The sequence below is a fragment of the Kryptolebias marmoratus genome, linkage group LG10, assembly GCF_001649575.2.
Source record: "Kryptolebias marmoratus isolate JLee-2015 linkage group LG10, ASM164957v2, whole genome shotgun sequence".
Lineage (NCBI taxonomy): Eukaryota > Metazoa > Chordata > Actinopteri > Cyprinodontiformes > Rivulidae > Kryptolebias > Kryptolebias marmoratus.
Genome location: NC_051439.1, coordinates 17882075 through 17894174, shown reverse-complemented (window position 1 = coordinate 17894174; position 12100 = coordinate 17882075). Strand labels below are relative to the sequence as shown.

The 12100-nt window shown below is 36.0% G+C and overlaps 2 protein-coding genes across 4 annotated transcripts; both read left to right on the top strand.

Moving 5' to 3' along the window:
• Positions 1-2755: 2755 nt before the first annotated feature.
• LOC108245076 (interferon-inducible GTPase 5-like) lies at positions 2756-4593 on the top strand. Its single transcript, XM_017431714.3, has 2 exons — positions 2756-3390; positions 3811-4593. Exons 1-2 carry the CDS (start codon positions 2847-2849, stop codon positions 4446-4448), a joined length of 1182 nt encoding a protein of 393 aa, XP_017287203.2. The 5' UTR covers positions 2756-2846; the 3' UTR covers positions 4449-4593.
• A 1050-nt stretch (positions 4594-5643) lies between these two features.
• LOC108245081 (interferon-inducible GTPase 5-like) lies at positions 5644-11881 on the top strand. Of its 3 annotated transcripts, none has more exons than XM_037977981.1 (5): positions 5644-5794; positions 5874-6023; positions 7719-7785; positions 8794-9345; positions 9656-11881. In XM_037977981.1, exons 4-5 carry the CDS (start codon positions 8802-8804, stop codon positions 10291-10293), a joined length of 1182 nt encoding a protein of 393 aa, XP_037833909.1. In that variant the 5' UTR covers positions 5644-5794; positions 5874-6023; positions 7719-7785; positions 8794-8801; the 3' UTR covers positions 10294-11881. The 3 variants fall into 3 exon arrangements, with proteins under 3 accessions (XP_037833909.1, XP_037833911.1, XP_017287208.1); XM_037977983.1 differs by having other exon boundaries at positions 8158-9345; XM_017431719.3 differs by having other exon boundaries at positions 5684-6023.
• The last annotated feature ends 219 nt before the right edge of the window (positions 11882-12100 follow it).

Sequence of the window (12100 nt, the reverse complement as noted above, 5' to 3'; positions counted from 1 at the left end):
TTTCGGTGAAGTTTGGTGAGTTTTTGAATATGGGAAGTCGTCCAAAGAGCCGCGGAAAGACGCGGAAAAATAATAATGAAGAAATCCACGAAATACAATAGGCCTTCGCAGCGCTGTCGCTGCTCGGGCCTAATAAGAAGAATAAGAATTCCACGAAATACAATAGGCCTTCGCAGCGCTGTCGCTGCTCGGGCCTAATGATAACTTTATAAAGCGCTTTCAACCAAAGCACTGAACATTTACAAGAAGATATAAACAATAAAAATATAAAAGCAGTGAAAATATAAAAAACAAGTACAGATAAAAACCCAATAAAACAAAGGAATAGGATTTAAAATGTATAGGACAGAGTGAACAAATGGGTCTTTAACTTTGCTTTAAACCTCCACAGAACAGATGGGGCACAAAAGGAAAAGGCATGCTCTCCTACAGTTTGTCTTTTGGCTGTAGGGATTGTTAAAAGGCCAGTACCCTGAGATCTGAGAGCCTGAGGTGGGACATACAGATGCTGAAGGTCAGAAAGATATGAAGGTGCCTCATAAACATGATGAAATGATTACCAAACAATAACTCGTAATACTCCAATCCTAACAAAACTGGTTTATTGTTGGTCATTTTTATAGACTCTGTTTCAAAATGGTGCCTCTGTCTGCTGGTAACAGACAAAGATATTTTCTTCTTTTTCTTTTTGTTTTTCAATCTTTAATAATTTTTAATTACTCTGTTTTTTTTAAATGAGAGACACTGAAAACAAGCACCTTTTAGCTGTTAGCTTCAGAATGCTTTTCATTTCCGTTCATGCTTGGTGGTTTTTAAATGGATCTTGCAGTTCACAAAAGGAGGTACAGAAACAGGATGTGAGCATTTCCTGTACCTTCTTATTTCTTACTTGATACAAGTTTTCAGCAAACAGCACTTTGAGAATAACCTTGATGCTAAAATTCAATTTTCTCTCTGTCAAGCTGAGTTACTGTTGGTCATTTTTTATAAACTCAATTCAAAAATGGTGTCTGTCAACTGGTAACAGAAAACAGAGCTTCATGTTTAAGTTTTAAGATAAGTGTTGTGGTTTTTATATGGGTGTTGCACTTCACAAAAGAAGTGCAGAAACAGGATGTGAGCATCAAAGAAATAAATGAAACAGCTAAAGTAAAAACAGTTATTATGATGAAATTTTCTTTATGTAAAAGTTAACCATGTAGAAATCTACTCAAGTAAATATTACTGCTGAAAAATAAAAAAAAAAGTCACTTTATGTTTTAAATAGAAGGAGCAGGTCTCTCCTGTGCAAGGCACAGAGAATAAGAAGGGATTTTAACAATTAGATATCTTAAAATTAGCCTACATGGCTTAATCTGGCACATTTACATTGTGCTTTTGTTGTGCTTGTGTTTGATTAATGTGCATTGTCCCTCTTTAAAAAAACAACAGAAAAATTTAAAACAAAAAAATCCCCTAAAAAATAAAACGCTGTAGAAATTCAAGTGCAAAAACAAAATGAAATATATTTACACACCATTTAAACTAGCAGATGAAAAGAAGAGTGTACTTACTCTTACTACTGTTTTAAGCTCTGCAGAATTCTCTGCTAACTTCCTGTGTGAGAAGAAACGGCTAAACAGAAGCCTGTTTTGTGGAGATGCTTTGTTTTATTTCATTTGTCTATTAATGCAGTTATTTTGAGTGTGTGTGTTAGCTGCGACCCATACACAGTGAAAGAAAGTGACCTTTGCGACTGACAGTTTTCTTATCTCAACTTGACATAGTGTGATCACACCACAGGCACGGCAGAATGAGCTGTTAGCCATAGAGATGTGTAGAAACATTTTCCTGTAAGATAAAGAGGCGCTAACAGTACTGGTTACATCCACGTATAAGTGAACATATAACTCATCCTCATGACAGAGGGGGACGTGCAGAAGCGTCTGCTTGTGTAATTGTCTCTCTGGCACCAGATAATAAAGAGTCTTTGATTGCAGTTTAATGTGTCTTTGGATTATATTCATCAGAGGTTTAGAAGGTAAAACCATAAAACTGTAAAACTGAAAGTATAACAAGCAAAAAGCAGTCAGGGCTTGTTTGAACATTTCATATCTGTCAGAAAATTTTAAAGGTTGTTAGGTTCCTCCTCCACTTCTGTTTCTTATAAAGCCACCTCCCCCAGAAGTTTCTGTGTTACATCTGACCATCTTCAGATGTAACAGGATACTTCAGAGATTTCAGTTCAACTTAATCTGACTGTTTGCCTGATTTATTCTCAGATCTTCAAAGTGTAAGTTACAAGTAGATACTCTAAAGTCCCTCTCTCTATCTGTCCAGAATAATGTAACAGTATTTTTTTTCCACTTCTTCTTTTCAGTGGTTTCCATGCACAGTCTAATAAATTTTAATCATCCTGAACAAGCAAATTAACTGATAGGGATTGACACTGCTGCTGCAGCTGAAAACATTTAAGAATTAAGACACAAACTAGTACTTTATTAAACACTGGTGTTTCAAAAATTCCTATGTACTGTGATAAGAAAAAGAGTTGAACTTGAAGTTGGTTCATTAAACCACTCTTCTACTTAGCACCTCAGCCTCAACCTCCCAAGTGTTCTAGTAACATCTGAAAGAGCTGAGACTTACTATTATTAAAATTTTGTCCAACTAAGACAGTTTATTGTGATTTGTGTAGACAGTAACTGCACATCTCAAATGAAGCACAAATGTTGCAAAGTGTCTAAGTAAATCTTTAGGATGTGTTTCCTGTTTTGTAGGATTGTGTTAGTGTTTGCTGCAAAACATTTTGAGTATGATTTAATCTGAAAACTTTCATCTTTTTCTTCTTCAATTTAGGAGTCAACATGGATGTTATGTTCAATATAGAAATGATTAAATCACTGATGAAGACTGACCCTGCTGCAGCAGCTGTGAAGATTAATGAATTTATAGAAAAACAAAATAATACTCCACTCAACATTGCCATCACAGGAGAATCTGGCTCTGGTAAATCCACTTTTATTAATTACTTTCGAGGGATGAAGAACGATGATGAGGGAGCAGCTCCTACTGGTGTTACAGAAACCACTGTAGACGTCAAAGAATACCCCCATCCAAAGTATCCCAATGTTATCTTCTCAGATCTTCCTGGTATTGGTACCACAAAGTTTCCAGCTGACAAATACCTGGAGCTTGTAGAACTTGAGAAGTTTGATTTCTTTGTTATCATCTCAAACACTCGCTTCAGAGAAAATGATGTGAAACTTGCTAAAGAAATTCAGAAGATGGAGAAGAAGTTCTACTTTGTTCGCTCAAAGATCGACAATGATTTACAAGCTGAGGCGAGAGGTAAAAGGAATTTTAATGAACAGGAGACTCTGCAAAAAATCAGGAGCGACTGCATTCAAGGTACATTTTTTACTTTATCATTTGGATTTAATATATTTTTTTTAAACCCTTCTGTGGCCTTTGGGTCAAATGGACCCAGAGTTACAAGGGCTTCCTCTCTCTTTAGTTACGAGGACTTCAGGAGGATTATGTTTAAATCATTACATGCAAAATTTCTCTAAGACATTTGTTTTGTATAAATACTGACTAACACCCCACAATTACCAACTTACACCATTTCTTTTTTATTTATTTCAAAGTATTTGTACCAAAACCAAAATATTTTTAAGTGAATTGTTTCAAATCTGTTTTGTTGATGAGGAAAACAGTGTTTGTTTCGTCATATCTGTCACAAAATAGGGCATTCAGAAATGATAAATTTTAACCATTGTGATGTAAAAGTTAAAATCTAAAATATATTGTATTGTGCTTATAATACAGGTCTTCAGAAAGAAGGATTTGACTCTCCACAGGTCTTCCTGCTGTGCAGTTTTGATCTCCACCTGTATGATTTTCCTCTGTTACATGAAACTTTAGAAAGAGATCTTTCTGAACTCAAGAGACGTGCTTTACTGATGGCCATGCCGAACATCAGCCTGGAGGTGATAAATGAGAAGAAAAAAGCTCTTCATTCCAAAATAAAGTATCTTGCTGCTGCATCTGCAGTTGGAGCAGCTGCACCAGTTCCAGAGCTTTCTTTTGCTGTTGATATAGGCGTCATAGCTGCAGCTGTCACACGTTATGTTCTTAGTTTTAGGCTTGATATCCCATCGCTGAAGAGACTAGCTAACACCACAGATGTGCCGTATGATGATCTGAAACAGGTCATCTTGTCACCACTGGTTGGAGTAAACATAACCCCAGAGCTCATCATGACGGTTTTAGGTCAGTTGGCAAGTGTTGCTTCATTAATGGCACGAGAGGAAGCATTTAGATACATTCCAATAATTGGAATCCCTGCAGCAGCGGCATTTTCTTTTGCAGGAACCTACAAAGCGCTAAGTCATTTTCTCAACATGCTTGCTGAGGATGCAGAGAGGGTTTTTAAAAGAGCTTTGGGTTTAAACAGCTCAGAGTGATGTCAGTGAGGCTAAATGTCTCATTTAAAGCTGGAATGAAGTAAAAAGAGTCTATTTTATCATCGTTATCACTGCCAGGAAGGTCATCAGGTAATCATGATCTTGTAAGTGCCACTATTGGCACTTATCCTGTTAGCAAAATATCACATAAACCACTGGACATATTTTAATGAATCTTTCTGAATCTAATCACTGGGTGTGGATCTACATCTGATTATTTTTTTGAGTCAGCTCAAATTAAGATGGTCATCACATCTAATTGACTTTTTTATTGACAAGTTCACATAAATTATATGTAAACTTGTGACCTTGTAGAAAGTAATAAAAAAGATCTCTCTCATTATAAAAAAAATAGATCATATGAAGTCTACATTGGAAACAATTTTATCTTGTTTTGTATGATTAAATAAATTGTGATTAAAACTACTTGGTTTATAAATAAAAATTGATATGTTTATCTTGGATACACTTCTAAAACAAAAATCTGAATTATAGTCTGACATTAATAACCACGCGGGTGTTTTTGTATCTTTTACAATCATTTAAACCAATTTTCAGACAGTTGGGCTGTGATCTGATGTAAAAAGTAAAGGACTAAAATATCTTCTGTTCAATTACACAGACAGTCTTTGTCGCCCTCTAGTGGTTACAGCAAGAAACTTGTCAGAAAAGAAAAACATATTGTGACATTATACTTGTTGCACTAAAAAGTCCCTTACTTCAGTTTTAATAGGATTTATTAAAATGATATTGTTATATAGGAATATGCCACAAAGGTAACCTTTTTAGAACTAGACAGAAGCTGGGTCTGATCAGGTACCTGCAGATGGCCATGAACAACATTACCCTGCTTGGTGTTCCAGAGTCTGAGTCAAAGGGTTGGATTCTTCAGAACGGTGTGGCAGAAAATTCCTGCTTTAACTTTAACATGATCAAGAACCTGGGAAAGTGTTACTAGGTGGATCAATGATGATCCAACCATCCACGTCTCAACAATAGTGGCTGCAGAGAAGGCACCTTCCAACAGGTCCAGGTGTTACTGAAGAACTGACATCCAGACTGGGTAAAAACTAATGTAGACTCTGTATGGTCTGTAATAAGTTAGAAACTGTTAGAATGTAACGAATAGCAGAATAGTAGGACAACCCCTGAAGACTTGATTGCTCAAAAAAAAAAAAAAGTAAGTTTTACTTGTTGCCCCCCTGTGAGGATCTGGGTTTAGCTCCGCCCTTGGGCGGCGTCACTAACCTCCACTTCACAGGTGATCCTGATTTTGCTGACGAGACCAGCCAGCATTTAAGCCTCAGGCTGAGACCAGATCTTCGCTGGAGCATCAAACCTTCCGGGTTAGATTCTCCGCCTCAGCGTCTAACCTCAGTTATGCTCTGTGTATTAATTACGTTCTTTGTCTTGCCTGAAACTTAGGTTTTTTGCCACGCCAAGACTGCGGACCTTTATAAGAACTTACCTGGAACCTGTCGGATACTTACCTTTGCTGGAACTGGCTCGTCATCTCCTGGATCGCTCTGGAACTATTCCTCACCTCCTCTGCACAGTAAATCACCTCCTAGATCTGTAAGAGAACAAGAGACATTATTTCCTTCATCCTTTTGAACTACACTGACCAAAATCGTACCCGAGACTCACCCAGTTCTTCTTGCCTTACAGACTACTCCCGAGACCTGCTCACTGTATATATTGGCACCACCTGTAAATAAACTCACTTGCCTTTAGTTACGCCTCCGTGTCTGGTTTCGGCTTTCCGCTCTGGACAAATAATCCTGGGGTTTTGACAGTATGCTCCAGCCACACCAAAATGTCCAGAGTGGGTCGAAACCAGAACCGTCAGTATAAGGGGAATTATTTCGGTTTAAATAACAGAATTACGTCTTCTTTTGTAAGACGCAGGTTGAAGCTGCGGATAGTTACGCCTCCGTGTCTGGTTTCGGCTTTGCGCTCTGAACAAATAATCCTGGGTTTTTGGACCACACACACACACACGTTTCAAACTCTTAGGGAGCTCAATATGATCAAGATATTTGCCAGCTTGCTTTGACTGAATTGCTGGAATCTGATAACTGCTGTGTTACACCACATAAATCAAAATTAGCTATTAACGCTTTGGGATCTAGGGTGAAACTGGATGTTTTTAGATTACAGTGATCCCTCATTTTTCATGGGGGTTGCGTTCCAAAAAGAGCCTGTGATAGGCAAAATCCGTGAAGTAGGAACTTTTATTTTCTTTACAATTATTATACAGCATAATTTGAAACCAAAGTACATAACCTATTTTCAGGCCCAACATTTTTTGAAACACTTTTGTGAGTTTTTAGGACAAGATCTTCTGGATGTTTTTTAATGAAAGAAAACTTGTCTAGATGGTCAGTTCTCTCTCCTCTGCCACAAAAGGCAGATTTAGTTTTTTTTTTAAAACTAGTCCAGTGGACCTCTTATGCATGGACAACAAGATATCAAGATGAGCTTTATATAACCACAAAAGATACAAAAATAAACAACAACAAAAACTAAAATCTTGATCGTACCCACAGGGAGCTGGTGCCTATCTCCAGCCACCACTGTGAGAGAGGCAGAGGACACCATGGACAGGTCACGAGTCATTCACAGAGACACATAGAGACAAACAACCATTCATTCTCTCACTGACTGTGTAAACATTTGACTGTAAAATGTTTACATTGAAAGTTGACTTGTTTTGCCTCATATTTGCCTGGATTTCAGACTGTATATTTGCATGAATTTTTGAATTTGTGTGGGTGCGTCTTAGACTTTTCTAACCTTTTATTTTTATTATAAAATAAATTTAGACAGTGCTCACCATCTGAAATGCTGAATCAAAGAAGCACCTTTTACATGAAGGAATAAATGTTTGCATTGAAAGTTGACTTGTTTTGCTTCACATTTGCCTGGATTTGAGGCAGAATATTTTTTTATAGTTTTATTAATTTGTGTGGATGTTTAAAATTTTCAGAACTTTTTGTGCACTGCTATCATTGGATCATTGTGTTCTGCATTTGAATGAAAATATTTCCCAACGCACCCATGAAAACAGGTTTATCTTGATTATCATGATAATGTTTGAGTCATACATACTGGCAGCCCACAGAGGGACTTTAAAACTTAAATATGTTTGGTTTCTCTTTCACTTCTGTGTTTTTTATAAAGCCACCTCCTACAGAAGATTCCCTGTTACAGGATACTTCAGAGATTTAAGTTCAACTTAATCTGACTAGTTGCCTGATTTATTCTCAGATCTACAAAGTGTAAGACAGAACTGTGCTGTTTCTGCTCCAGTGTTCAAGTTTCAGAAGATTTCTAAGTGAGTAGCTCTTTTACTCATAGTTTGATGCTTGGTGATTTTTTTTTTTTTACAGTTTTGTGAAAGTATATAGAGGGAAAAAGACCTACATTTTAGATGTTCCAACAATTTACTGAAATGTTTTTTTTCTCCTTTGATTTGATTTTATATATCTGTCAGTTAAAAGTAGACACTTTAAAATCTCTTTTTATTTGTCCAGAATAATGTAATATATTTGTTTGCTGCTGCTGCAGATGAACAGATTTAAGATTATTTAAAAACAAACTAGTATTTAGTGTTTTTTTTATTAAAGATTAGTTTTAAATTTGCTGTGTTACAGAGCTGAAAATGATGGGCAAACTCATCTCCCGTGCAACATATTTATTTTTGCAGGAACTGCAAAACACAGAAAACAACGGGTTACAAGGGCCCGGTCCCAATACTCGCCCCCCACCCCCATTCCACCCTCATGTCATTCACATGCGCATTCATGCTTGAAGGGTTTGAGTGCATAGTGTGTCCCAATTCTCCGGAGTGCTCTTTAGCCCCGCCCCCTTTTGTACTACATCCGGCCTTCGGCGAAACCTGCATCCAGGCTAACTTACTTTTCATATGAATTCATAAACTAAAAAAACAAAAATGTGGTTCAGTGTACAGTTTTGTTATTCAAATATACTCCATTTTAATTAATTTGTAATTTGATTATTTTGAAATTCTTGTTAGACTTTGTGAGAGAAGAAATGGCTGTTTATCATATTATTAATAGGAATATTTTAATTTTTAATTTTTTTTTGTTGTCAAAGTCATAACTATGTTTAAAATTGTGTCCAACTAAAATAGTTTTTGTGATTTGTACACATCTCAAATGAAGCACAAATGATGCAAAGTGTAAAAGTAAACTTCTAGTATGTGTGTTTCCTGTTTTGTAGAATTATGTGTTAGTGTTTGCTGCAAATCAAGTTTTCCTCATCCTGTCTTGGGTTTGAATTAATATTAAAACTTTCATATTTTTCTAATACTTCTGTTTAGGAGTCAACATGGATGACAAGTTGAAAATAGAAATGATTAAATCACTGATGCAGACTGACCCTGCTGCAGCAGTTGCAAAGATTAAAGAATATATAGAACAGAAAAATAATACTCCACTCAACATTGCCATCACAGGAGAAACTGGCTCTGGTAAATCCACGTTTATTAATTACTTTAGAGGGATGACCAACGATGATGAGGAAGCAGCTCCTACTGGTGTTGAAGAAACCACCTCAGACATCAGCTCATACCCCCACCCAGAGTATCCCAATGTTATCTTTTGGGATCTTCCTGGTGTTGGTACCACAAGGTTTCCAGCTGACAAATACCTGGAGCTTGTAGGATCTGAGAAGTTTGATTTCTTTGTTATCATCTCAGACACTCGCTTCAGAAAAAATTATGTGAAACTTGCTAAGGCAATTCAGAAGATGGAGAAGAAGTTCTACTTTGTTCGCTCAAAGATCGACAATGATTTACAAGCTGAGGCGAGAGGTAAAAGGAATTTTAATGAACAGGAGACTCTGGAACAAATCAGGAAAGACTGCATTCAAGGTACATTTGTTATTTTATCATTTGTATTTAAAATAATTTTGTTATTATTGTTATTTAATATTTAATATTGAATAACACCCTACAATTACCAACTCACACCATTTCTTTTTTAAATATTTCAAACTCTTTTTTTCCCATACCACAATATTTTTTAAATTAAATGTTTCAAATCTGATCTTTTCATTAGAAAAATAGTGTTTGTTTAATCTTGTTTATCTGTCACAAAATAGACATTCAAAAATGATCAAATTTAACCACTGTGATTTAAAAGTTAAAATCTGAATGATATTGTATTTTTCTTATAATACAGGTCTTCAGAAAGAAGGATTTAAGTCTCCACAGGTCTTCCTGCTGTGCAGTTTTGATCGCCACCTGTATGATTTCCCTCGGTTACATCAAACTTTCAACAGAGAACTTCCTGAACTCAAGAGACGTGCTTCATTGACGATCATGTCAGACTTCCACCAGGAGGTAATAAACAAGAAGAAAGAAGATCTTCAGTCCCAAATAAAGTATCATGCTGCTGCATCTGCAGCTGGAGCAGCTGCACCTGTTCCAGGGGTTTCTATTGCTGTTGATTTAGGCCTCATAGTTACAGCTGTCAAACAGTATGTTGTTAGTTTTAGGCTTGATATCCCATCACTGAAGAAACTAGCTGACACCACAGGTGTGCCATATGATGATCTGATACAAGTCATCTTGTCACCACTGGCTGCAGTAGAGATAACCCCAGCTGTCATCATGAAGGTTTTAGGTCAGATGGCAGGTGTTGGTGTATTAATAGCAGGAGAGAAAGCGGACAGATTCATTTCAGTAATTGTAATCCCAGCAGCAATGGCACTTTCTTCTGCAGGAACCTACAAAGCTTTAAGTCATATTCTGAACGTACTTGCTGACAGTGCAGACAGGGTTTTTAAAAGAGCTTTGGGTTTAAACAGCTCAGTGTGAGGTCAAGAGGGGTAAATCTGTCATTTAAAGCTGGAAAGAACTAAAGAGATTCTGTTTTATCATTATTATCACTTCCATGAATTGTGGGTTCATTTCGCTTCATTTCGCTGTTTTTTAGCAACATATCACATAAACCACTGGACAGATTTTGGGTAATCTTACTTAAAGTAATCCCTGGGTTTGCATCTACATCTTATTAACTTTTTGAGTCAGCTCAAATTAAAATGGTTGTCACAGTTAATTGTCCTAAGCAGACACAAACATGGCTTTAACTGAGTCAGTTTTGCAGATAATGAACTCATCTTTGGCGATGTAGTAGCTGAGAGTCATTCCCAACATTTACTCAAGAACTAACACATCACACAGCATCTTTGTTTATTACTTTGACATACAAGACAGCACATATACATTTCTTCAAGGAATGTAAGCCTTCAAATTTTTTCAATAAAAAGTTTGACATTCTTTAAAATGAACACAATATTCACATCTTGCTGCATATTTGAAATGACATAATCAAATAGACTCAAACAAAGGAATTTTGTGCCTTATCTGGACTCAGTCTGGATATAACTAACTTCTTGAAACCTAAGTTTCTGAAACACACCTCTACATTATGTCCATGTCGTTATTAGAATTCCTCAAATTATCCCTTTTTGTTAAATGTCCAAAGAATGAGTTTTTAATTACTTCTTTCAAAGTCATAAATTTACTTAAGTCAAAAAAGTATTTTATTTTTAGTATTTAGTAGCACTGCCTTAAAACTTTTTGATTTAAGTCAAACATTTTGACAAATATTTTACAATAGTTTGCTTGAATTTTGTCCCATTCCTCCTGACAGAACTGGTGTAAATGAGTTACTGTTTATTTGGAAAGCCTTTTGCAACCAAGTTTTAACTTCCTGGCTGATGTCTTGAAATGTTTCTTCAATATTCCCACATAACGTTTTTTCCTCTTCACCTATATTAATGAAGTGCAGTCCCTCCTGCAGCAAAACACAACACTGCCACTCCTGTACTTTACAGTTGGGATGGTACAAGCATCTCACTTTGTCCTTAAATGTAACAATAGTTATTATGACCATGCAGTTCAATTTTGGTTTTATGAAACTACATGACAGATCTCCAGAAATGAATGTCTGTTCCTGTGTGCATTTGCAAAGTATAATCTGGCTTTATATTGCTTTCAGAATAACAGCTTCTTCCTCACTGAGAGGGCTTTTAGTCAATATCAGTGCAGGACTCGTTTAAAGACACAGTGGATTACGACACTCTCTTACAAGCTTCAGCCAGAATCAGTGAGGAAAATGGTTGTCTTTTTCTACAGTGTATGTAAACATATTGTTTCAACTGTGCATTTAAACATGAGTTGCAGCAAAAGTGTTTTTTGTACATTTGTTACAAAATATATATTTATGTGTGTTTCAGTATAAACTGTTTATGATGATGAGAAATTTCTGTGTGAAAACAGATTTGTTTTTTTATTATGTGAGAAATTATCAGTAATTTGCAAAAAGTTAAATCATATAAAATCTGTATTTGAAACATCTCTATCTTGTTTTGTGGGATTAAATAAATTGTGATAAAAACTACTTTGTTTTCTAACTAATAATTGATATGTCCATCTTGAATACACTTCTAAAAAAGTCTGAAATTATAGTCTGACATTAATAACCATGCAGGTGTTTTTGCATCTTTCTCAATCATTAAAATCAATTTTCAGACAGTTGGACTGTGATCTGATGTAATAAACAAAGACCTGAATATATTGTTTAATTATACAGACAGTCTTTGTCGCCCTCTTGTGGTTA

Excerpts from the sequence above, each read along its gene's own strand:
- LOC108245076 (XM_017431714.3), top strand. The coding sequence starts at position 2,847 with ATGGATGTTATGTTCAATATAGAAATGATTAAATCACTGATGAAGACT. Across the intron at positions 3,391-3,810 it reads CAGGAGCGACTGCATTCAAG|GTCTTCAGAAAGAAGGATTT; the intron begins GTACATTTTTTA and ends CTTATAATACAG.
- LOC108245081 (XM_037977981.1), top strand. The coding sequence starts at position 8,802 with ATGGATGACAAGTTGAAAATAGAAATGATTAAATCACTGATGCAGACT. Across the intron at positions 9,346-9,655 it reads CAGGAAAGACTGCATTCAAG|GTCTTCAGAAAGAAGGATTT; the intron begins GTACATTTGTTA and ends CTTATAATACAG.